At 35.6% G+C, this 27,752-nt stretch overlaps 1 protein-coding gene across 2 annotated transcripts; it reads right to left on the bottom strand.

The window, feature by feature from the left end:
• Positions 1-1,317: 1,317 nt before the first annotated feature.
• LOC121967732 (regulator of nonsense transcripts UPF2-like) lies at positions 1,318-25,414 on the bottom strand. Of its 2 annotated transcripts, none has more exons than XM_042518139.1 (17): positions 25,348-25,414; positions 24,515-24,588; positions 22,303-22,390; positions 18,922-19,124; positions 16,874-17,218; positions 16,307-16,411; positions 16,055-16,182; positions 15,770-15,946; positions 15,538-15,619; positions 11,942-12,220; positions 11,654-11,851; positions 11,404-11,505; positions 7,298-7,549; positions 6,994-7,212; positions 4,361-4,531; positions 2,842-3,027; positions 1,318-2,750 (listed from the first exon to the last, which is right to left on the bottom strand). In XM_042518139.1, the coding sequence occupies exons 2-17, from the start codon at positions 24,575-24,577 to the stop codon at positions 1,773-1,775; spliced, it is 3,576 nt and encodes a 1,191-aa protein (XP_042374073.1). In that variant the 5' UTR covers positions 24,578-24,588; positions 25,348-25,414; the 3' UTR covers positions 1,318-1,772. The 2 variants fall into 2 exon arrangements, with proteins under 2 accessions (XP_042374073.1, XP_042374074.1); XM_042518140.1 differs by lacking the exon at positions 25,348-25,414 and adding an exon at positions 24,979-25,043.
• Positions 25,415-27,752: the final 2,338 nt, after the last annotated feature.

The raw sequence follows: 27,752 nt of genomic DNA, 5'->3' as shown, positions 1-27,752 counted from the left end.
GTCAAAACTCAACAGAGGGTTTCATAGCCTCTGTACACTTCCGCTCAAACACTTGCCACTTGAATTTCCCTATTTAACTTCCCTCTCAATGATAGTAAGCGATCTGGGGGGCCGTTAATGCTATAATTTGTTATAATTGGAGAATAGTAAGGGTTGCCCTCGGGAGGGGAGGGCATGATTCAATGGTAAATACTTGGGATAAGACTATAGTGATCGAGGGGTCAAAACTCAGGAGAGAATTTCATTACCTTTATAGACCTCCATCCAAACACTTGCCACTTTAACTTTCCCATTTTACTTCCCTTCCAACAGTAGTGGATAGCCTGGGAGGACTGTCAATGTGACAGTTCCATAGTTTTTGAATAATAGTAGGAGTTCCATATTTTTTTGAAGAATAGTAGGAGATACTGTAGTTTTTTTTTTTTAAAAAAAATTAAGAACAAATAATAAAGATAAAAAGAGTGATAAAAATCATGATTCCAAAATAGTGGTACAAAAATGGTTTAATGCTCGGCAGTCATGTCCGTAGCGCGATGGACCATCGTGTTTGTTTTTAGAAATAAGTATCAAGTGCAATTGCAAAATACCTTTTTTCGACACTGAATTTTTCTTAAAGCAAAGATGTGTCCCACATAACATTGTGATGATTATTAATTTTCACAACTTGTGAGAAGCAAAGCCATTATGGAAACCTTCCATGCTAATATTTGTATAGTAGAAAATATTTTAAAGCGAAAAGAAACTTTTACGCATTCATACACACAAAAATATAATAATAAAACTCAAACGACCTAGTTGATAAAATTGAATTAGTTATGAACTATTACTCAATGTTGATTGTGTGATCATTTTGCATGCACATTACTAGGTTATTTGAAGAAAAAATTGATGCATTTCTTCCAACTGCGATCAATGAATTTGATATTTTATGATTGACTGATGCGTAAACCTTTGATGTACTACGAGATGCATTGTGACGGACAATTATCAACTTTCCCGCATGCCATGTTCTCTAGATGAAGCATAAATTGAAGGTCGATATTCCCATATCACACGGGGAGTAAAATATTTTCGATTGAACATAGTAAAAAAGTCTATTAATCTTGAAATTTACCACATGACATCCGTTTAGAGGACATTCCTACAACGAGATTCATATTCATCCCGTGATATGGATGACATTCCTACAAGGATATTCATATTCCATAGAGATTCATATTCATCAAGCCATCGGATCCACCTTTTCACACAATTTATTTATCTATAATCTAATTGTTTTAGATAATGACTTCAGCAGTTGTATATTTAACAGGGACGAAATGCAACCTTTCAACTCTTGAATTTTGGGATGAATGGAATGGAACAGCTCAGTCTTTATAATGAGTAGTTTCAAATTATTCTTCCCAATACCGAAATGAAATCATAGAAGGAATAAATCACTCCCATTTCATTGCATCCTACCCCCTACCAGATCCACCAACAGAGAAACGCACACAATTATGGAAGTATCAGTCGAGTGGACGAAACAAGCTGCAGTAGACAACGCTGTGGTATTACAATAACTTATTCAGATCATTTTCACAAACACAACCAAGAACCTCCACGTTCATTTCAGGATCTGATGGCAGAATCATCTTATTGCCTTTGTAAATGCCAATCGCATCTCTGATAACAACCACCAAAGGTTACTTGCATTCAGAAGATCTCTCCAGCCACTAATGGTACTGAGCACGCCAACTCAATTTGCTAACCAAAATTACCATTTAGTATGATCATCTTCTCCTACCATGCGAATGATAGTACCCACTAGATGGATGTGGATGTTGTCGTGGCCGCAAACCCATCCTCATACCATCCCAATTACCTCGGACTGCAGTCCGGTTACCACTGCTGTTCCCAGATTGCATCCAGTTCCCAGCTTGCAATGATGCTCCACTTAGTTCCTCTTCTTCCCTCTCATTATATTCCAGAATCCGCTTCTTCAGATGTTGTTTCTCTTCCAACTCAGCGGCTTCCTTTTGTTTTGTACTTTGCACGAGAGTGCAGTCATGGGGGACATACATTTGCTTTGTTTGCTGCTTGTTGCCTCTTTTCATCAGCACTTTAACTCTCACCTTGTTTGGTCCTCCACCACCATCTTCCTCTACAGTGTCTTCACCACTCTCCCCCTCGACAAACCTCGGGTCCTTAGAACCATCAAAAACATTCATTGGTATTATCATATTAATAGTAGGCCTAGCCCTTATGTCCAGCTTTCTTGATTCCAAGCTTTCCTGCATCAGAGTCTTCAACTCACGGTCAAAGTCCTCTTCTTCATTGGGATCCACCTGCACCAATTTCTGCCTAACGTGGACATTGTCTTCCTCATCAGATCCAACTGCACCATCATCTTCATCATCATCCTCATCACCATCCGACCCATCATCCGATTTGTCTTCATACATTGGTTCTTCCTCGTCTTCATGCCCATCGTGATAAATGCTACCATTGTCAGAGTAGCTATCACTATCCCCTGCTGCATCATGAACCCTACCATTCTCTATTCCATTTGTTGTACCTTGTCCATTGACATTAATTGTTGAAACTGACTGAGATTGACCTTTTTGAGATTCACCATCTGAGTGCTTCTCACTGTAGATCTTATCAGCTGAGAAAGTTCGCTCATGTTCCTCAAGTTCAACAAGTGCGATATTAACTTCCTCAATTGTTGAGTACCTAGTCATATCAGGTCGTAATTCTGCAAACATGTCCTGCAATGATGTTCCAGTAAGCAAATCTAATTTCCTGAGTAGAAACAGACAAATCCTTAAACAGGATGACTCAAGCAAGTAGTGGACTAACCTGAATGTCAAACTCAATGTCGAATGGTATTGGACCTTTGCTTAGAACATACTGTTGAAAATATATCAAGAATCTATCAAGCTTTCTCTTGGAAGAACCTCTATCAAAATAGTGACCACACGTCTGAAGAAGTGTAACTATCAATCTGATACGGAAACAATCTTCTGGTGGATCCAAAGTATCTTGCTGAAAGGAAAACATCAGTCAGTCTCATCTTCCATTGTTATCATTGATAACTAAATTGATACGCAGCTTTCTCAAAATATTCCACTGTTAGATCTAGCAAACCTAAGATGATACATCACCACCATGGGGGCGGATCCTCTGGTTCGCAATTGGTCCAGCCTTTGCATTGGTGGGAGGCAATGACCCCCACCTGTTAATAGGTGGGGGCCCATTACCCCCCACCAATCCCCTTGTCCCGGTCCAGGAGCGGACCAGGACAAGGGGACCAGAAGATCCTGTCCCCACCACCATATGCCACAATTACAAGAAAAACAAAGTAGGGAAATACATAATACCATATTTTTTTTAGACAGCAGATTTATGCATAGTCTGACAAAAGTTGGGTATAATAACATAAATGACCTCCATAACCAAAAGCTAATAATTGCTCCCTCTTACTATCCATCTTTGGTGACAGATGGAAAGTTAGCAACTCCTTAAACTTGAAACAATAAATGAATTAGATGTGAAGAAAATAAATAGCAATGCTGATTTCAGTAGGGACATCATGCTTTTTTGGATCATAGAAGTGCCAATGCAGAATTACCACTTTACTCAAACATGGGCACTGTTAGCTAATAGCCAAGTTAATTCATTTGAACTGAAGTAAACACAAATTGGATTTAAAAGATGCATATAAATAACTTGTTTCAGCCATAACTTCCCCAGATTAAAGTAGATGGGAAAGAAGAGAGTGAGGCTACACCAAGGGAGAAACAACAGATGTAACTGCTGAACTACAAATGGTTATAAAATCCTACATAGGAAAGTGTCAACTTGACCAGCCCAGGTTAAACTGAGTTTTGGCAGGCCAAGACAATGCTTAACAAATTGAACAGTGGAACAGGTCAGGAAATGCAGACCATTGATCAAATTGAAAAATTGGGGACCCTTACCTATATCCAGATAACTGTCGAATTAAAATCACTAAGGGTCTGCTTGTTTCACATAAAACATTACCTGTATAAAAAATTGACAGTAGTAGGGGCACTCACAGATGAAGGCTTATGGATGAGGGAAGAAGGTTGAGGGCTCACAGACATGTGGGCAAAAAAGAATAGTACTCATTTAAAGTGGAATTCACTTTCCCCTAAAATGACCACATTTTATGTTAGCTATGACAAAAATCCGACCAAAATTTTTCATCACTCCAAATATTAGAAAATTAAAAAAAAATCCAAGTAAATGTTTTCTATGAAACAAATAGACCGTAAGAGTAACATTTCATAATTTTATGTTGATCACATAATGATATCATGAATAAAATCACCAAACCCTAATGCCAGATGCTTACTTCTGATGATCCATAACCATAGCAAATAATCAGGTAAAGTGTTTCAAACACTACGGAGGAATCAATGTGCTCATAATTGTATAGCTCCCCAAGCAATCTCATATGAGCAAGCCGCCGCTGCTGCATCTCATAATCATTCAATTCTAATCCCAGTCTAATTTCCTCAAGTACCTACGATATGTTCAATTGGTATGTTAGCAACTTGTTAAGCATCAAACGGAGTATTTGGATGCAACGAAAATAAAATACTAAAGATGATGGTTTTTCTGCATCTCTATAATTGAAAACATACTCATTGCATACATATTCATAAAAAAACCTCAAATTTATTGCATCTATATGATTCATTAATTGCAATAATTTACACCTGCCCATTGATCCATTACATAAACTTAGTATTAAGAATTAAACGGCAGTCAATGTGTTGACTAATAACTTACAGACTTTTCGGAGGTGAATATTTTTGCAAAAGGCAAAGCTGCCAATGCTGATTCTAAGCCAGAACAAAAGAAGATTGAGGGTCACATCAGACCAAGTCAACCAATGTTAAAAAATGCCCCTAAACCCTATAGCCATGGATCTAACTAGTTCAGTATATAATGCTAAATTGTCAAAAGGTGATATAACCTTGTGCACAATTCAATGGAGGAGATAAGATCCATTTAGAAGACTCCAACTAATAAGGCAAACATGCTATGTAAATCATTGTTCTAATCAAAACAATCACAAATTCCACTAAAAGTGGCAAACGGACTGAAGACACCGATACACGCACTTAAGCTCACTTGTTCTGCACTTAGCCCACATGATAAAGAGGTCAACTACTAACTACTAATGCAATTATTCATGTAACTCTGCTTCTAGGTCAAAATTAAAACTATGTGAGATCAACACAAATGTTCAAACCCTATGAGCATAAATTCCAAACGTATTTGGTGCTAACGTATCAAATGGTGATTTATCCTAGAGCACAATTCAATGGACGAAGTGTTTGATCCAACTTCTAACTACTAATACAATTATTCATGTAACTCTGGTTCAGTGCAAAATGTATTATTTATGACTAACACAATAATCAAGGATATGATACACTATTTGGCATAATTAAATATTAATACATAACAATTTGTTGCGCAACAATAAAGTTGCTGCCATGTGACCTAGAGGTCACGAGTTCGAGTCTCAAAAATAACCTCTTGCAAAGAGGGATAAGGTTGCATACAATAGACCCTTCCCCGAGCCCAGCATTGATAGGAGCTTCTGGCTGTCCTTTTTACATAACAATTTGTCAGATGCAGCAATGTTTATCCAACGCAAGGATGTAAAGACAACCAGTTGGTAGAAACTCACTTTTTTCCACCCTTTTCCTTTTAATTGTCAATAACATAAATGATGCAATACCAAAATCAAACTCCAAACTTACATACAGAATAGGAACAGAATTGACACAGTATCAGGAATAACTATCAAACAGAGAAATAAGAAACACATATTGAGATTAAACAAGAGAAATTTTTATTCAATTGAAAGGCAAAATAAACTTATGAATTGGATGTGTTTTATAGACTCTAACCTAACCAAACCAAACTAGAAAATAATCAAATTGCAAAAAACTAAACCAAAATTAAACTCCTACAAAAACTATACCATTTTCTAAATTAAAACTTACCAAAACTAATTAACACACCTAAAATAAAACAATAAATTTCCATCATAAGACTTAAAAGCTTATTTTTCTAAAGAGATCTTACTGAAATAAACTCTTTGAAAAATGTAAAACATTTTAACTGAAACACCGTGTTTGCATTAGTAAGTTTGAAGGAGTAAACTCTGAGCACATTTAATATTGAATCTCAAGTAGGAATCATAACATTACCTTTTCATTTTTATAAGTCCCAAGCAACACAATGGTGCAACATTATTTGGTCAACAATCGAATCATACTTTCTTCACACAGACAAGCACATGTGGTGAGCTAAAACATATTCATAATACAACTACAAACTATTTCTAAAAGGAATTTAACATGATCTTGTTTTTTGTTAGTAAACATCTGATATGCAAACATAGCACAAATCTTTAACTTGGTTCTGTAAGAATTCCCAGCAAATTACTTAAGTATTTAGTAGCTCTAAAAGAATACAATGACTAGATGAAAACTATTTTGAAGTAGAAAAGCAAAATACTCAGCTATTGAATTTTTCTAAAGATGATACAATGAACAAAACATTGTAGTAGAAATGATGTCAATCAAAGACATGGCAAGTATGTGAATTTCCAATGCCAATATCTACTAATAATTGCAGAAATATTATCTTCCAACTGAATCAACATACATGATCCAGATTAAACACCATAAAGAGTCCAGAAGCATGGGCTTCATAAGCAATAAATCACCAAAAAATGATATTCACCTAAAGCAGTTCATCTCATCCCAGGTTTTCTGATTGCATGAAAAATAAAATCAGATTTTTAAAGTGGCTTTAGTACAGGGGGAAAAACGACAGTCAATTTATAAAAATGTTGAAATGTGAAATTTTCTATAGTTCAAAATACCAAGAAACAAAATAAAAAAATTCTTTGTTTTTCAATAAATACTGCAGTGAAAGTATTCAAGCCCTTAAGAAATTGACCTCATCTATAAGTGCAACTACAAATTCGTCATGGTAGCGACCAAGCCCTCCAGTGAGAACAGCAATAAGATGTACTTGACTATATTTCCCCTTGTGAACCTTCAAGAAGCACTTTAATATGTATGGTTCGCATTCAGACCAAGGTAGTTTGCGCAGCTGACGCAGAACATGCTCCACTGTCGACTTGTCAAGATCTGAGAAAATCAGTTTTCTGATATACTGCAAAGGGAAAAGAAACTTCCTTAGTGCAGTTCATATGAATGAAAAGAGAAAGGTTCAACAAGTAAAAAAAAAAAAAGCAAACCTGATGTAATGGAGGACGGACTTTAGTAACTCGAGCAGAACGCTCAGGAGGTTTGCACAAGTAATAGGCATTTTCAACCAATGTACTATGACGGGGATCCAAATTCTTCACATTTTTCAGTCGCATCAGAATCTCCAACATGTTTGCCATGCGTATGGTAGTTTCAGGTGATCGATACAAAAACCGACCACAAGTTTCAAGAAGATTGCAAGCAACATCAATGTTATGATGAGTGAAATCATCAAGACAGGCCTGAATAATATTGCAGTAAATTAAATTACAGAATTTTCAAATGAGCCCCGCTTCCCAACAAATTGAGGTTACATTACAAGACTGATGAAAGAATAGAAATCGCAGGTATGCCAAGTCAAATCATGTTATCTGTTACCTATTCAACATTCAACATGTATGACTCACAAAACATAATGCCTATGTAATAAAGGATTTGGTGAAATCAAACAAGGAAAAAAAAATCCAAATCTACCACTATTCTTGCATATTTTAGGAAAAAGTACAAAAATAACAAGAACAATATATAGGATTTGTTTTCTTAGCAATATAAATTCCTGCAGGGTTATTAAACTAAGTAATTCCAGCATAATACTAAATACTAGGAATATTTTTTCTCCTTGATTCCTACATAAAAGTAGGACATTTAAGAACTTAATACAGATGCCAACCATAGAGCCGTGTCGAGATTTCGGTCCCAACCGGAACGATACGGTTTCAATACCGTATCATGTCATGCCGACTTAGTTTCAATATTTTTTTAAATATAAAATATATTAATTAAAAATAAAATTTTAATATAAATATTTAAATATAAAAAATAAAATATTATATATATATTAGGAAAATTTTCTTAAGCTTAAATTAAACCTATTTAAATTATCTCAATCATAGCTAGAGTTGATTAAAATTATTTAAACTTGGGCTTCCCAGCTTTAGCTTCCTCCCAATGGTAGCGGACGACCTAGGGCCACTAATGTCGTGGTTCCACAATTTAGAGTTGATTAAAACTATTAACATAAGTTATTTAATTAAATTAAAACCTTCACCCGCCCCCACTGTTCAAGCCCACGCAATGCGTTTGGACATGTCGCCAGGCAGCACAAGGCCTCCGGACGTGTTGTCGGGCCCGCACAACGCGTTTGGACACGTCATCGAGCCAATGCCTTCGGATGTATCATTGAGCCTGTGTGACACCTCCGGAAGCGACGCCAGGCAGTACAACACCTCCGGATGAGTTGCCGAGCCCACACGATGCCTTCGGACGTGTTGTTGGGCCAGCGCGACGCGCCCACGAGGCCTCAGAGCGTGTCAGCACCAAAGGCATGCTTGTGCTAGTTCATGAGCGGAACGAAATGTTTCTCCTATCGGGCAAAAAGGAACGAGATTTTAATCCATGATGCCAACCACCAACGATCTCTTGGAGTTTCATGTAAAGCTACTATCTTTTACCTAACTCATCCTAACTTGGCACCTAATAGAACTCTTTTTGCCCCGAAATAACATTAGCGTAAACCAAATTAAACACCACACAGAAGTGGCCAGACAGATTAAACTCAACATAATCTAACCTATCACATCATAGTGCAACACTTTCATCAAGTCTCTAACATTGCAATCTCAAAAGAGGTTAATTATTTTCTCCGGTATCCTCTTTCTATTCTCCCGATTAGACATCAGAATTCAAACTCATCTATGACATCTAGTCCTAGTCCGTTGGATTAATATCGAATATTACTTAATCTCTCACATGATACTTTTCCTTGTTTATGTCACAACAGTAACTACTAAACCTTATCTCATTTACTCTACAATGCTTCATAATTCAACATTCCATTTATAGAAAACTTCAATGACATGGAGTATTTTCAATTTGAAAGAAATAGAGGAAGAAAATTATACTCGACAAAGATTTATTTCTGGAGATCTACTCAATCACAGTGTAAACCATTGATCTTCAACCATTGAACCAATACAGTATCTTCCTTGTGTCATTCAGTCCTGTGTTTTTGATTTGTGGGACTTTTGGCAGAACATAAATCAATATCTACACTGCAGCTTGAAAAAGGGTACTAGAGTTAATAGTTTAAATCCACATTGGTTCTTTTGTCATCAGGTGTTATAAGCTATGTTAGAGTCTAATAAATATCTAAGCAGAATTTTACCCTTCTCTACTATCTGGTACTTTTCCTTGAGTTCCCAGCTTTTGGGCTCAATCTAACATGGAATGTGTTAGATCGTGAAACACAACTAGGATAACTAGATCCTCACTTTTCTTTCGTGTGTTTGTCTAAAAATTAGTTTGTAGACAGCGGGAAATATAAAATAACACAAACATAAAATCACACACAAACTAACGATTGGACAATTTAAATGGCTTGAGACTTCCATCACTTACCAAGCTTCCAATGGTCCCATCACTTGTCAAGCATCTAGTTCACTTTGACCTGCTAAAGTTCCACTGCCACACATCCGGTCTCACTGACTTGCTTGAACTTTCACTACCAATACCTATTCCACTTTCCTCTTGCCAACTTCCTGTTGCACTTTTCATTTGCCAACTTCCGGACTTCTCCATCTACCAAATTTTTGTTTGACTTGGACCTGTTTAGATTTTATCCAATGTCAAATATTTGGTTGACCTACTTGACACATCTACCTAGAACAACATATTGGACATATATCAAAACACTATAATCCCATGATTGCACCAACAGAATGTAAAGCCATACATTCCTCAACTTTTAACCTTATCTTGGTTTATAGTTGATGAACCAACGGTATATGAGTTTGCACCTGAATAAATCTGCATGTCGACCTCTAAATCTTCCAGCCATCTATTGACTCATGAATTAGTAAATCTCAGCAAATTAACAGTGATTTTGTACCAGCCAGTCATTAACTTAGTTCTAGCATCATGAAGAAAACTCTCAACTTGATTAACCACATAAAAATGGTTCTTAAATGTCAATGGAAATAAACACAAAGTATACTTGGAATATATAGCCCACAACAAGCATACTAAGGAGTCCATCCACACACAGGATCCAGGTTATTAAACACAAAGTATACTTGGAATATATAGCCCACAACAAGCATACTAAGGAGTCCATCCACACACAGGATCCAGGTTATCAGCGTGCTTCCAATAAAAAACATTGCCATCTTCCATCTGGCATGAGAAAGTTGATAACCTTTGAAAATTGGCTAGTAATGCTCTAACATTTGATACCCACAAGGGGAAAAGCCACCAGACATAATGCTGATTATAGCTGAGCAAATCCATAAACCTTTGTGCTTGCTTATCAAGTTGATCTAAGTCATTGTCACCATCGTCAACTTTTGTTTGTCCCAAGTCCCACTATTTCAGGTCAACTACACGAACCTTATACCTCAAATTGAGCTCTATGCACAACTATATCATTAATAATTTTTCGAATTAACTAAATCATATATTATTACATTAACTAATTGACCCATTATGCCTTCCAATCTATAGAATTTATCAATATCTTTTGCATATATCCAGAGCATAGAACCTAGTTTCTTTTATTTATTCATTTTTTGGAGCCAGCCTAATTGCTCCAAAATAATTTATCCAACAAAAATCCCTAAAAATAGGTATAATTTGGAACATTATAAATATGTTATTTTTCATGCTTAATTTCTATCTTTCAATTCCAAATGAATATTGATCAAAATACCATGGATGTGAGTGCAATTCAAGTTCAAATTGAGTCTAAATATTAAGCAGTAAAGAGGTTATGTTCTTTGGGGCCATTTGCACTTCAAACAAGACTCCCACCATAGCTTAACTAACCAGTATGGCTACAAAATGACTTCTGAGAAATTGTTTTCCCCAAAACATAATCATTTTTCCTGTAGACTCTTAAAAGGGTTAAAAAAAAGATATCAGGAGGCAGTCACCTAACAAGCACTATCCACCTAGATAGGAAATTTTGATTTTACTGTTATAGAATCATGAATCTTAATAACAAATGAACAGTGCAAACTGCAAAATAATAAATAAAGTATATTGGGCAACCAGACTTACGATATATCGAAAATCTAAACAAGACTTGCAATTTCAAGCATACCTTCAAGCAAGTAAATACAAGACCTGCAGATGCAATTTTGAACTTGCTTAGTTCTCCAATAAACCTAATGTTCTTTATCTTTGTCTCGATATTGGTTTGATCCTAAAAATGGGAAATCACAACTTAGAATATTAAGTGTTAAAAATATTTGTACACATGTTTCAACAGAACAAATAGCTGACATTGAGAATAACTCTTTCTGATCTGAAATTTAGCATTCAACAAGGTTGCTGTGAAGCTCCAAATATACCTTCTTATTTATGAGAAAGTTGAACTCCTCTTCTAGCATTGACAATAGCATTGGTGGCACATCCTTCATACATGTTGACAATGTTGCCACCATTCGAGAATAGTATGGCAACAACTCTAAGGAAGTCCTTGGTACATTGAAGAGTGCTCGAACTAATTTCTTTCTATTTGTCTTAGAATTCAAGTAACAAAACTCTACCTGAGAGAAGTCACATAGTTTTATATTTTACATCAGTTCTAGTAGCAAACAACATAAAGCATAAAACAGAAATGAACCAAATGGCCTCACCGTCAGCTGATCAATAAGATCACGGCTTACACAACCCGGAAGTCTCTGTAACAGACTATCCAAACTCGTTCCATCAAGACCTTTTATCTTATCCTTGTCCCCGTCTTTCTTTTCAGTGTCATCTTTAGGTTTTTCTTTATCAGAATCTCTCATTTTTTCCTTATCTTTTTCATCTTTATCCTTTCCCTTTACTTCTGTTTTACACTTTGGTGAAGATTCTGGATCAACACAAGTCTCAGAAGCATCTTGTGTATCAGTGTCTAGCTCCAATGTATTTTCCTAATAAAACAAAATACTACAAAATTAAACTCATGAAAGAACAATAACTTATATGATAATTTAAACATGGTGAAGGAGTGACCAACATGACTCCCCAGCTTCTAGAATTTAATAGATATTACAAACTATAATTAAATATATAATCAATCTTCTAAGCATTGTCACTCAACAAATCTTACTAACTTCAATAATCATACCCAAAAATATTTTGGAACAAAAAAGGGTTCATATACTTATATATGCATTCTTTTTATGCCCACTGATGGTATAGCTTATTACATGAGAAAAATTGGAATGCATTCGAACATTTTAGTAATCCAGACCAAAATATGGTAAATGTTAAATATTAAGGTGTGCTTAGCTAGCAAGAAAAAGTAATCCATGTATTGGTAACAATTCCATGAAATCATTATTCTTTGATGATCCTTCTTAAATAGTACTTCCACCATTTTAAAGAATGCATATTCATAGTATCTTCCATCTTCCAAGGAAGAAAAAAAGAGGGTTGAACAAATCAGACAGGCCGGAGCAAACAAAATGAGATTGGGGAACTGGCTGGGGTGAGTAGGATAGATGGTTTGAGCAGGCCAAGAAGATTAGGCAAAATGACTAAGTCGAGTAGGACAACTAGGATCAACAGGTTTGTCAAATTTGGTGAGACAAATGAGTCAAGCGAGCTATTAGGCTAGAGCATCCAGCAGCATAGACAAGTTGATGGACTAGAGTCCTAGACAAACTACAAGAGCTGAGAAAACCAAACATATCGACAAATAGAGTAGGTTGAACAGTCAAAATAGGCAATAAACCAAAACGGTAGAGATGGCAATTGGACCAAGCCGGTCAGCCTAACCATGCCATGTCATGCATGACCTAACCATAGACAGGCCGACTTTGTAAATAGCGATAGGCGGTGGTGGGACAGTTAATGAACACCTACGGCCTAGGCAATTGAATTTTTTTACTATTTTTTATAAATGATATTATACATAATCATTATTCTTTATAATATTTACTTTTAATAAAATATATTAATTAAAAATTAAAATTTAATCTAAACATTTAAAAATAAAAAATATATATTTTAAAAATATATATATATATATATATATATATATATATATATATATTAAATTAATGTGATAATTTTATTATGAATTAAGTTTATTTAAATTATCTCAATGATAGCTAAGAGTTGATTAAAATTATTAATCTAAAGTTATTTAATTAAACTCAAACTTACAACTTACCTGTGTACCTGTTTCGGTCGGGCGATGAGTCTAACAGGTCATCGAGACAGCGCGACGAGTTAGGATGTGTTGCCGGGACTGCGCAATGCATCCAAGCTCATCGTCAGGCCTGTCATGGGGCTCGGGTTACACATCCGAACTCGTCGCTAGGCTCGAGCGATGCGTCTGGCCCAACAACATGTCCGAACTTGTCGCCGAGCCCAAGCGACGCGTCCGGACCCAATGACGCGTCATGGTGACGAAACTACGGTAATGGTGACAACGGTTCCAAGCGCAGCGATGGCGGAAGGAGGTGAGTTACCGCCTCAAGGCGGTGAGGTTGATGCCAACCTCCCGCCTAGGTGGCGCCTAGACAGCTGCCTCAACAGCCGTTTAGAACACTGGCTTGGCCTAAACCGCACACCTCAAACCAAGCATTGACCTTGAGGCCTGGCCATGTTAGGCAAAACCTGGAACAAACCTGTGCTAGGCACATAACACAAATTATGTTCAACACGAGGCAAGATGAGGCTTGCTAGCTGCAAGAAGGGTCAGACAAAGGCCAAGTGACAAGTTTGAACACAACTTATTCATTTACCCCTATCAAAAATTTACTAAAAAGGCCATTTTACTCTTCAACACTTATAAAATTAAAATCATGAGAATATTTCTATCAATTGATCATATAGTTACCAAAATGCCTTGAAAAAATCTTTTAAAAAATCCTATAAATACTCCCTCCCCAACCCCACACCACTAACCTAAAGCTTCATCTAAAATTCCTAGAAATCCCTCTCCAAAGTTTGATATATAAATTTAAATGTCCAGTTTTATCAGTCAAAGTTGGGAAAGGATCAAAATTTTCACTTGTGAAATTAGGTGAGGTTCATTTGTGAAATTGATGATGCCACTGATTTCACACACCTCAGTATATCAGTCAAAGTTGGGCAAGAATCATAGAGCCAAAAGTAGAGTTTATGATTATGTAGATCCACCCATTTTTTCTAAGCGCACATATTTCATCTCCATAGTTCATTCAGCAACAGCAACAGTGAGTTGAGCTGAGCATGAACTCTCAAAGGAAAGTATAATGTTTGATTACAAAATGGAATTTCTCACTTCTTAAAAAAAAAATTATTTTCGATCTAAATTCTTTAGTGTCTTACATTTTTTGTATAATTTTTAAATGAATAAATAAAAAATCCTAGAACCACAAGTCGAAGCTAGGATGGTTCACTGAAATCCATGCTGGCCAGGGCACATCATGAAAATGACTGGGTTAGGTTTGACTCCATGCAGTGTTTTCTAAACCATTCAGATTCATTCAAAGGCAATCATGTCCAAAAAGATGCAATTTATAATATATTTAGATGGTTGTAGTTTTATAAATGGACCTGTCATTGCTCTCTATCTAAAAGATATATTTCTGAATCCCACTTGCAACTTATGCTGATTCATGCCGGTAGAAAAATGGAAGGTAAAGAAAGAAAAGGAATTGTACTAGTTTTCATTTGGATACATGGGAACTGGGAAGGATGACAATTACAGGGTCCTTAAAGTTGTATTTTGTCAGAATAGCCTTCCACAATTAACTCAGGATATAACATCTAGAAACCTCACTTCCATGATTGGCATGAATTTTCTGAAGAAACTACCAACTCAATAGTATTAATGGTTAGCTGCGATGGAAGATTAATATAATATCATTATTTAACATATTTCTTTGATTATTAGGTTTGAGAAAAATAATTTAGCATTCTCCAAGTGTCCAATATAGTGTTTTTGAGTTAAACTGCATAATGCCATAATAATGGTCAAGATTAAAGTCCATGCTAGCTACTAATGCACTACAAGTTATATGCTATTATGCATATCATACAGAACATCCTAGATAATATAAGCCAGGCGAACATGCACTATTGAGGCACGCGCTAGATTCCCCATACCAAGGCATTCTTATCCAACTTTCAGGCACTGGCATAAATAAAAATAACGAGTAGCATCCATCTTTCTGGTTAAAACACCTCAGGAGAACTTCCCCAGATGAATTTGAATAAAAATAAATAAATGTAAAGGCCAATTGATTCTTACACTTTGCTGATCATGTGCTTTCAGTTGTTGGTCATTCAACTTTGGTTCAGCTTCTCCAAGTAAAACAGCAGGAACAAATGCTCTGACGAGTAACAAAACACAATAAGATTCCCAACTGATTGTTTGATAAAATTCTTAAACCATGAGAATAGACAACATAATAACAACCAATAAATTACACTATAGCATTTCTGTAGGTTTAAAAATTAATGATGACTACTTCCAAACAAACCTGAGGTCAGGTAATGACTCATAAAATGCCCTTGTATCTTCATCATCCCATACAGGTTCAAGAATAGATGCCTCTTTCACTGAAGTGGAAGATGCTGCATCAATTCCTGTGGTAACTCGAGTTGAATGACCATCATCTGGCATTACAGGAGGTTGCACATCAAGTGCTTCAGCTAAACTGTATATGAAACAGAAGATTAAAATGTGAATAAATGAATGTGCTGAATACTATTGATATAGATATCCACATAACAACAAGATAAGAAACATCAAAGAAAAAACATACGAAGAGACACCACGGAATAATTGATCAAAAGACTTCCTGAGTTTCTCGTATGATGCAGTATTTTCGTCACTAAGCTCCCCTTTAGCATTCAAGACCTTTGCATTCTCAAGTTCCATTAGCCGAAGTGACTGAAACAACACCATAAACAAGTCATAGCACAGACGTAGAGAAAAAAATTAGAATAAAACATTAGAGAGAGAACACAGAAAGAATAGTAAATGCATATAAATTACTTGATTTAGTCAAACTTACATTATGTTCCGACAGAAGTAATTCAGTTACGGCATCATAATATGTATGTAATGCTTTCTTGAAAAACTTTTTCTGATCTGCAGTGACATTAAGGACAGCAAAAAACTGCAGTAGACATGACAAGAAGCTATTAGTTCGATGGAAGGAGAATTATGGTCCACTAGGTATCAACACAACTTTCATGTCAATGCAAACAAAAAAAAACTAAATTTCTTTAGGTCCAATGTAAGTGTCTGTATTAATCAGTCAATAATATGCATATGGCAGTAATATGCACTTACATTGAACAGTAAAAAAATATTTTATATATTTTTGTTTGCATTGGACAGCACGACCCAATATACTGAAATACACCAACTGAACGTAGCCAGCATGAGTCATGGACCAACTATGAATCATGGCACCAATATTTCTGAAAATATTAAGCACTTAAACATTCATTAATTTAGTATGCTAATACCAACACAAGTGTAATAAAACCACCTACAAAATATACATAGCAACACAAACATTACTATAATATCATATTAGTGCAAGCATCAAATTTATGGATAGCCAATATGTTACCTCATCATAAATTTCTTGTCCAGCTAGTTGAAGGCCCAAAAAAAATCTTCCTTGTCGGGTAAAACTTGTGAGAAGTGACAAATTAGTCTGTGTTGTTTCCCTATCCTTCAAATGGTCCAGAGCAGTAAGATCCTTTATAATGTTTAGAAGAATGCTGCAATCATCAACCACCCCAACAAAATAAAGTTCAACAAGAAGTTTCAGAGTACTCCTTTTCTTCATAGCCCTTGAATTCCTATCGGCATCTAAATCATCACCGGTTTTTCCAGGAAAGAAAATTTTAAGCAGGCCCTGAATTAGGGAAGGTGCAAAGTCATTGTATCTTTGATGAAGCAAAGAGCAAACCTGCATGATAACAGGCATAAAAAGATTAGGGCATCAAACAAGGCCACAATAGGCGGGTCCATGTAGAGGTTCCTGTTTACATCTGATTGATTTTGTCTACAAAGAAACAATAAAAGCATGACGAATACTACCAAACGAGCACTCAAAGTTTACTCCAAATACAGGTCAGCATTAGATGAGTTACAGCAGATGCATAATAGAATTCTTTCAAGATTGAAGAACATCAAGATCAGCATTTAGATATTCGAAAAGAAGTGCAATAATCATTTCTCAAATACAAACTAAACATTAGCAACCAAATTATCTCAAAGTCAATGAAAAGATAGAGAAAAGATCCAGTGCAGTGCCCCAAGTTAATAACATCAAGACTAAACCAGTGATTAATATCTCAAGATGTGTTGATAGGCACACACGCAATTTTTAGTTCTGTCAGCCAACCAGGCATGTGAGAAGCTCCAAAACACTCGGAATATGAGCAAATGAGCAGAACTTAAACTTTGTGCCTTCATTGCAGCTGAATCGCTCATCCTTTAAAGCGAGAAGCTCTGAAACATTCATTCTTGCAAGAAGCTCCATGTCAGCTGCTCCTCCACTCCAAAACCCTTAAGCTTCCTCCTTCAACACCAGCTTGCAAGGGAGATGTTGAGGGTGTGTCATGAGTAGCCAAGCCAAGCCGTGCTCGAGCCAGTCTAGGCTCGAGCTCGGCTCGATTTATACGGGCTCGAGCTTGAGCCTGTAGAGTTGAGCTCGAGCCTGTAGAGTTGAGCTCGAGCTCGATATTTAATTATGGGCTTGAGCTCAAGCTCAAGCTCAAACTTGAATTTTTTTATTTTTTTATTATTTTTTAATAAATAAATTAATATATTATATATTATAAAAATATATATTATTTCTGGCTCATTTGGCTCGATGAGCCACCGAGCCCATAATAATTAGGCTCGAGCTCAGTCAACTTCGAGCTGCTCACAAACGGCTCACGAACGGCTTGGCTCATTTGTACTCCTAGCCATGACTAGTGTTTCTCTAGCATTAGCAACACCTCCCAGGAAAAGCTTCCTCTACAACCTCTTCTTATACTTTATCCTCATCCTCTTATTATTCAGCTGAAACGACACGAAACAATTTGCTGCGATTGGGGACTATAGACCTAACTTAGAATGAGATTAAAACCTTGGTCTAAACTATCATTGAGGAGCCCAATTTTAATAACAAAAGCACAATTTCACATTTACATCTTATGGAAGAAAAAGTTTATCAACTTTCCTTGGTAATAGCAGGTACAAAAAAAACATGAAATTGAGATAGTTTACCATAGAAAATCACATATATGACCTCGACCAAATACATTCAGTTTACCAAACAGTCATTCAACTACCTGCTAATTACACAAGTTGAAACAAATGCATCCAATTATGAAGCAAATTAACAGCTTACCCATTCCACAAAATGATGCAACAGATTAGAGAATTAATTAAGTATAATTTAACCAATAGTTCATGAGAACTGCTTGATTCCATGTAAAAGGATCTTAAAGTAGAAATTTCATTTATGACAAGGATATTGTCTAACACAAAATCGAGGTTTGCACATGTACAAGTTAACCAAAACAAAATACTGAGTAAATAGACAACAACATCCTTTTAACAGACACAGACTCAAGATGCATGTCAGTATAATTAGCAATCACAAAAAATGGATACTACCTGCACTGCTGCTTGAATATCTGAAGCTCGAAGCTTGGCTTCACAAATAGCAGTAACAGCTTCACTAACAAACTTGCTCATGTTGACACCTCTCAGCTCATCCAATAGGGCTTCTCTTTGCTCATCATTTATCTGCCTAAGCTTTTTGGTAACAGCAGTATTACGTTTGATACTGGAGTCTAATGTCCTGAGGAATCCAGAATCTGGAACAGAGATACAAAAGAACTTTCACTCTTAAATCACCAAGTTGTCGATAAAAGTAACATTGCATTATTTCTATGTTTTAGTTTTCCACATAGCTTATTAATAGATAGTTCAAAATCTTGCAATATTGACTATTAAGAACGGTCTTGCTAGGATCTGTGGCATAGGTTCATTGGACAGTCTACGAAGCTCATCCACAAGAAAGACAAATTAAAAAAATGATATGTTACTATAAGAAAGAAATACTGAGATGTGTAAGTTTTACTGAGATAAGCGATCATTGTAGAATTACAGGAAAAATACATGAACCAAGAGGTTAACCAAATGGTCAAGCAGTTGGCCAAAAAAAACAGCCCAAAAATCTTCATGATTAAGACTAGGATTCCTTTACAGTGAACTGAAAAATACCCACAAATTGTAGCGTTAATACAGTTTTGAGTTGGCTATTTCCAAATCAATGTATTTGAAGTAAATATAAAAAAAAGGATCCTACGCAGTCTTACCCTGCTTTTTGCAAGAGGCTATTTTCATGATTCGAACCCATGACCTTTTGGTCACAAAGTAACAACTTTACCGTTGCGCCAAGACTCCCCTTCATTTGAAGTAAATATAATCATCCTAAAATTCCTGATTAAAAATTGGACCAAAAAGATCTTTAACGAAGCTGAGTTTATCAACAATCCAGACCATGTTGCTAGACCAAGACTACAATTTTACCAAATGGCATAAAATAGCTTAGCCATGGACCTGAATTAGCAAATTTTATAAGTAGCAGAGAGTTAGTCCACTAAATACTTGCAGAATGACTAATTTATAATTGCTTAGACTAAAATGCCTATATTGGGCTAAATTTAAGTACTAAAAAATCTTAACCAATTATATGGATGTAGTTGGAGATGAGTCCTGAGAACACTCGTTTGACTTTTCGCTAGGAAGAAATCTCTCCTTGCATAAAAGTTCCTTTTTTCCTGTAGTTTTACATAGGCAAATTGCCCTCTTAATTTGACAACATAATTCTTTTTTCTTTATTTAGCTCCTCCAAAGTGTAGTACATCTCACTTGAACTTATTTTTCTTATAATTATACAAGTTTGCATAAAAATCTATTTAATTGATTTCTGCTTTCTTTCCTGTTCTGAATCTGATTGTAAATACAAGAGATTCATAAACAAATACCAAATGATACAAGGTGCAAAATGTAGTTTTTATATTGTTGAATAATAAACATATGTTCGACGGACACTCGATACCTACCAACCTAACTAAATAACCAGTCCAGCACCCCCTTGCGACAACCCCTGATGGCATAACAAATCAAATATATACAATCTAGTCATTCAATATTTCCTTTTATAGAGGATAAATTATGCATTTAAATTATCTATCCAATATACTAATACCCTATCCCTTCCATATGGAAATCTTGGTCCAAATGCTTCAATCCCAGATCCAGCATGTTCAAAAAGAGGGATATTTATGATAGGTAACTCATGGCACTTGACAGTTTTTTGGATGGACCAGGAGTTAATATAGGCAAGCTTCAATAAGGATCAGTAAGCCAAGGTAACCAACCAATTCAGCCACAACAACCTCATAATCTCGCTTGCAGGGAAGGTTGACATAACTTGCAGGGCAGGAGTTCTTCGTGCTTCTACCTGAGAAAAAGCACCGCTTTGAGATGTTCTTCGAGCAAGAGTCATTTTTCTTCACACAAGAGCTCTTCACTTCCAATAAATTGCAAAGTGAGATGGTTCAAGACAGGAGGGAGACCATGGCCTATCCTTACTAGTCACTCGGCACCACATACTCACAATGGTCAGACAAGCCGGAATGATGCCATCCCATAGGCCTCACTAAGGAGACTCTTAATTGACATGGACCAAAATGTCATTATGAACAACAATCCTAAGTGCTTGTAAGCTGTAGTCTGTCCTCACCCTCAGTCTCTAAGTTCCACTCCAACTTTGACACCACCACTCTGCCAGTTGTGGGACAAGGAGTAAACAAACACTGTGAGTTTGTTGCCCAAACCGACAATGGGCCAAAAAGAGGGAGTACCAACAAAAAAACAAAGGTTCAAGTGCACCAACTAAGGAAGTTTGGGCATATTTGTTTCGCCTTCATGGCCATGCACCTAGCTATCCCCAACATGTCAAATTGGAAAGTTTGGGTATATTTGTTACTCCCTTCAAGGCCATGCACCTAGCTACCCCCAACACATCTCCTAGCGGAATTTTGTAGTTGACATGCTTGAGAAAACTACTATATTAGGAGCAAACCCAATTGATATCCTATAGATCTCAAAGTGAAACTGATGATCTTTCACAGCAACTTGTAAATTCTATGCTACCTAAAGAAATTCCAGGGAAAGCTCATCCGTATTAGGATAAAAGTCATCTTTGGATCATGGTGTACATTAATGTTGATTGGGCAAGTGCTCCCACAAACAAAAGCTTCATAACGAGATGTTGCATGCTTCTAGGGTAGTTTAAACTTTTAGAAGAGCAAGAAGCAGCATGTCTAGTGCAAAGTTGAAGTGTAGAGCTACGACCCTAATAATGCATGAACTTATCACAATTAACTGAATAATAAAATTGAGATATGATTCTAAAGAGTCAATGAAGTTATATAGTAACAACTGCAACACAATGTATGTAACCTCTAATTTAGTGTTCCACAGGAGCACAAAACACAGACAACAATTGTCAAAGAGAAGATGCAATCCAATAAAATTATCTCAGAATTTGTCTACTCTAATAATCAATTTGTGGATTTGCTATTTGCAACAAGTTTGCCTTAGATATTATCTTTAAGCGACTACTTGGGTTATCAAACCCTATTACATTCCAATTTTCTGACATAAAAAAGGCGCAGATTCAACATCATGAAGGTTGGTCCTTGCAATCCAGTGATGAAGGTTGGAGACTGACATTAGAATAAAGGCCTCAACCAGATCTCGGAAACTCTAAAGTGTGTTTCCTTGGAAATAAACGATAGAACCAAAAAAAAGGAAGGAGAAAAAAGAATGGGCATTTGATTTGGATGGAGAAGATAGGTAGGAAAAGGCGTGGGAATTTTTTTTTCCTTCCCTCATGAGTATTGGATGAAAAGTATCATTGCAGCTGTCTCTATAAAGCAGTATAAAACTAGAAAGCACTGCATCCCACTGTATGCTTACCTGGTCTTTCAGGATTCAAATTACTATGGCGGAGTGTCATTTTTGCATCAATTGATTTTCGATGTTCCTCAAGGCGTGCAAGACTTTCCTGCAAATATATGAAATATTGTAAATATGATAATCTCGAGGTCTAAACTCCAAATTTAGTTTCAAATGAAAAGTAAAGATAAAAAGTCTCCATGTAGTGAGAGCTAAAGAAACTCCAAGTGAAAACACACACACACATAAAATGTCTGTTCTTGGCAAACTGATGACATCATAAAAGAAATGGAAGAATAAGCTAACTGTATAATATGAGACCAATCAAGCACTGAATACTAAATGTATCCGATCCTTTGTTCTTTGAATGCCAAGACAATGATATCAGGCAAATACAGTGTATATTGCCTGATTTTTGTAATGTGTAGCCATCCAAACAACATATGGCACTTTAGTACTAAGAGTATGCTTGTAGAGCATGTCATTTGGTTTCATTTAGATCCAGCACCATACCATCCTTATTGACCAATGCTGACTGATGTTTCTAACAATCACCAAGACCTAGTGATATAAACAAAAAAGAAACTCCAGTCAAATTTCATTTCTGGGATCAATGTTGGTGGATGGAACAGAATTTTCAAAATTGAATTAGAGTATGGTCAACTTCTAAATTGATCAGAATTTGACTGAAAATCTTCCTGAGGATATATAATATACCATCTGCATCCTATCAATTCGGAACATGATAATATATCAGTTCAAATCAGAAAACTATATTTCTGAGGCTTATTATAATGTTATCAAATGAAAATGACACAATTAGATGATAGGGTTATTGGAGGGTTTCCCACATCATTGTTTTAGATCTGGAATTATGCATTCACATATATGCAGATACCCCTTTACAATAGAAACAATAAAATATTTTCATTTCCCCAAATTCTACATGATATTAGATCCTCCTTACTGGAGTTAAGGTTTTCCAAAAAAAACCTAACCTAATTTTCCTGTTTCATCCACTGGTTTAAATCATCCTTTGAAATCCAACTCTATTTGTGTGGCACAATTGTAATGCCTAAAAGCTGGTGGAAACCTGAACAAAGAAAAGTACTCATTCTGTGAGGCAAAGGTGAGAAGTAATTTCCATTTCTAGCGAAGACTTGAACCTGTTTTATTTTGCTCCTGGTAAAGGGATGAATTATGCTTTCCATCTTTAATAAAGATCTGAATAAAGGAAACATTATATTCTCATTTTCTACTACTGGCAAATGGTCAAATAGTGTATTCCATTTCCAGTGAACATCTCAACTGAGAAAATGCAATGCTATCATTTTGTTGAATCTAACAAAGAATCAAACCCCGCTATATCCATTTTCTTCTAGAGCCTTCCAATGCTCTCCTTTTCCCTCAGTCTATTGCTTAATTTTGTATGGAAGAAGCCATGCAAGATTAATTCCTAAGAGTGAGACCTCTCTATTTTCTCATTTTACTTCATCCTCTCTTCCTTTACTCTCTTTTACCAATGAGTTGGCTAGTTTGAGGATGAAGGGATCATCTCTTCCATGCTCCAGACACTATTTCCATAACTTTTTAATTTGTGATTGGCAAGCTTTGTTGTTTTACAATTGAAGAAATCATTGATGGTACGCTTCATTACCTCCTTAAGTTTTGTTCCACTTAGTGAAAATAATATGTTTGTGGTCATATCTTAGTCTACACTTTTAGTTCATTTAACAAGCTAGACATTAATACTATCTATGCTTCAACTTGAAAGTGAATGCTAAAATTATTAGGCAATTAGAGTTATTGGAGTAGTGGATTTACTCCCACATTGGTATCTAAGATCTAAGGTTTCTACATTGAGACATATATACATGCAGTTATCCTTTATAGCAAAGCTGAAAGAAAACTATTCTTTCCCTAAATTCTAGAAATAATACATGACTTCTTTATTTTATGGAATCAACTCTTCTGTGATTAGACCTAAAGAATTCAGCTAGAGTAAACCAGTCATTTTTCATGCCACTGTTGAGCATACATGAATGACTACAATTTAGCATCATAGAGTTCTGCCACAATCAAGGTCCAACATGAAAACAATCTAAAGATTCCCATGATTTAAACGACTATAATTTAAAGAAATGTAATTACAATGGCAATTTTTCTCTTATCTTGAATGGAATAAGATATTTTCCAAGAGATAATTCAACAACAACCAAATTAAAAAACCTACCTCATCATCTTGCTTCCCCTGGTGATCACTGACCATACGACACTCATCTTCAGTGTGCTCCATTATGCAATGAACTGCATTATCAACATTCGATAGATGATTTGATCATATAATAATATAAAGAACAACACAAGACACGTGAAATTCATTGAATCATCTGGACAAACTGAGATCACTATTTCATGGAACCAGGGAGGATTATAGCCAACTCCGAGAATGAGGCAGAACTGAGAACATTTTATATTACTTCAACAAACAAATATGCGATTAAGAATGCTTTTGCTTTCTTTGCGAGATGGTGGATGGGAAGGGCAATACAGAAAAGGAGAGACCTGCGGTTGTGAACGATATTGAGCAAAGAAGATATAGTAGGAAGGAAAAGGAGTGTAGCGTAATGGCAAGAAGAGAGGGAGAGAACGAGCAATCATGGCATAAGCATGCCTAGCAAGGAAGAGAATGCTTACCGGACAAGCGGCGTTCCACCGACCCAGTTAGCGAAGAAAGATATCAAACGCGATTTTTATTCTTCGATTGATCAAAAGAGAGGAGGAAGTGGACTACTTGTATGCGAAGATGACTTTTGTGGCAACAAGGAAGGGGGCGAGTGAAGGAAATACGTCCAGTCGCTGCAACGAGCTCCGTTGAGAAAAAAAGAATAATCAAACAGACAGGGCGACGAGGAAAGACCTGCCAAGTGTACGGAGACAGCAGTACAGGAAAACCCTAGCACGAACCCTAGGTTTGGTAAGGAGGAAGAGAGGGTAAAGAAGAACGCGCGCATAATTGGGTAGCGACGGCGGAGAAAATAAAGGACGGCGGAGAGGAGGAGATACCAGCGGCGAATTCCGGCGTCCTCCAGCGACGATGACGCAGGCTCGAAGGACGGCGAGAAAAATAACCGAGCCTGGTATTATTGAAGAATTTATAGAAAATTAATTATGTACTTACTGTTGTAACTTTTTGCAATATTGACAAATTTTGACGGGTAAATTGAAATTTGGATCATAAACATGGGAAAATTTGCATTCGGTAACGCAATTTTACATGCAGTTCTTATTGAAAAAAATTTATGTTTCCACTTTTACTCAAATATACTTACCTAATTATTTTTAATATTTTAAATATAAAAAATTAAAAATAAATATAATTTTTTTAAAATTCAATATAAACTATAATCTAATATATTTTCTATCAAATTAAGTATGATTCTTTTTCCACATCAATTAGATGAAAAATATACTATATTTTTTTAAAACGGTATCCAATTGGATTAAAAATATAATAGATTTTCTTTAAATGATACTGAATTTAGGAGAAATTATATTAAGTAGGAAAAAAATCGTGCTCAAGCTAATTAAAAATATACTTGATTCTAGTTTAAAGTGTTGAATTTAATAGAATTATACTCGTTTTTATATTATTTGTACCTGAAAAATATGAGGGATAATTTTAATAAAAAATATATTTGATTCTATTATAAAGTGTCGACTTTAAGAGGAATTATACTCATTTTATTATATTTTCTATCAAAAATAGCACGATTTTTTTTCAATATACTAGATTTTCTTTAAATGATACTTGGATAAAAAATATACTAAATTTTCTTTAAATAGTGTTAAATTTAGAAGGAATTAAATTCAAACAGGAAAAAAATCATATTTAATTTAATAGAAAATATATTCGATTCTAAAGTATTGACTTTAAGAGGAATTATACTCATTTTTTTACTTTTTGTACCTAAAAATCTTAGGAGTAATTATGTAACAATATTTGTATAAAGGAGTTGAAGTAAATAAAATTTTACATACAGAGAGTAAAAATAAAATTTTTTAAGATGGGATATTGTATGTAAAATTAAAGCTATGATTGAAAATTTTCTCTATTTTATCGCATAAAAATTCGTTATAAATATTTTTCTTTTGCAATATCAAATTAGTTTTCTTTATAAAGATAATTTTGAAATGTTAACTGCATGGGACGAGTAACATATAGAAATAGAACGGTGGAAATTTTTCAAAGGGCAAATTGAGTAAAATTGTATTGATACAAGGTAAAGGGTAATGGTGAGATCCAGACTCTAAAAATAATTTTAGAACAATATGGGAGCCAAGTGAAATTTTTGTGGCTGAAAATGAATATTAACATCTATCCATATATTGTAATTACATTTTCTAATTTTATCAAGGAGGAAATTAGAATATATCCGATTGAGTAAAATTTTGATGATGAAATTAGAAATTATTAAATATAAAAGTGGATAATATTAGATATAATTTTACTTCATAATTTATTTCTAACTACCCAGCTCTTAATTCAAAAGACCTTTTCTTATAGCATTTTGCTTAAAAATTTCTTCCTCCTTGGTAGGGATTAGGTTGATTCAGTTATTACGATAAAAAATTATATGATTTTATTAGATCGGATAATATAATATCAGGATATAATGTAATATCAGGATCTATATCCATCTTATATTCAATAATTTTTATGTATCAGATATCTGATAGATTGTCAGATATTTTGATATTCGACTTTATATCAAATAAAATTTAAAATATAAATATAATAAAAAAATTAAAATATTTTAAAATGATAACAGACGTTACTCATTACACAATGTAACAGATAATCGGTAGTAGTTATTATTGTTGAATTTTGTATTAAATTCAAAGTATTTGTTGGTAGTGTTTTTAGTCCCACATTGCTAAGTGGAGAAGCTTGGAAGGGCTTATATAGAAAGCTCTTCCATCCTTTCTTAGCAATGATAAGGGGACCTACACGCATGCACGGGCCAAGCCCAAATCGAGTGGATTTGGGGGGTTCGAGCCGGAAATCCATAAATCGGGTGTCACGTACGCGATTAGGTGCAAATCCCTAGCCCGTGGGCCTTACGCTCACGGGCGGCCCGATCTATTTTTGCTAGTTTGGTTCAGTCTGGACCAAACCAGTTTGGTTTCCGGTTCGGTTGGTTCGAACCAAACCAGAGTTTGGTTTTTGTTCCGCGTAAGGAACGGACGCAACACCGCGTGAGAGGAGACACAGACGCGACACCGCGCGTGAGGAGACGCGGACGCGTTTCCTCGCTAGCGAAGCAGTGCTTTGTACCTCCTCAGAGTGAATAAAAGGGGACAAGCAGTGCCTCTATTCTTCACTCAATCTTCCTTCTTCTCCCTTCTCTGTGCGATACATTCTGCACAGCACCTCCTCTGTTTTTCTTTTCGAGTTCGAGTCTTTCTGC

The sequence above is a fragment of the Zingiber officinale genome, chromosome 3B (genome assembly GCF_018446385.1).
Source record: "Zingiber officinale cultivar Zhangliang chromosome 3B, Zo_v1.1, whole genome shotgun sequence".
NCBI lineage: Eukaryota > Viridiplantae > Streptophyta > Magnoliopsida > Zingiberales > Zingiberaceae > Zingiber > Zingiber officinale.
The sequence above is the reverse complement of the archived record's forward strand: the minus strand, read 5'-3'. Positions and strand labels throughout refer to the sequence as shown.

What these genes read in the sequence shown, in the direction of transcription:
- LOC121967732 (XM_042518139.1), bottom strand. Translation starts at nt 24,577, where the DNA reads ATGGAGCACACTGAAGATGAGTGTCGTATGGTCAGTGATCACCAGGGG. An exon ending in AAGCACATGATCAGCAAAGT is followed by an intron (nt 12,221 to 15,537) that starts GTAAGAATCAAT and finishes TTGTTTTATTAG; the next exon opens with GAAAATACATTGGAGCTAGA. An exon ending in ATCTTATTGATCAGCTGACG is followed by an intron (nt 11,852 to 11,941) that starts GTGAGGCCATTT and finishes GACTTCTCTCAG; the next exon opens with GTAGAGTTTTGTTACTTGAA.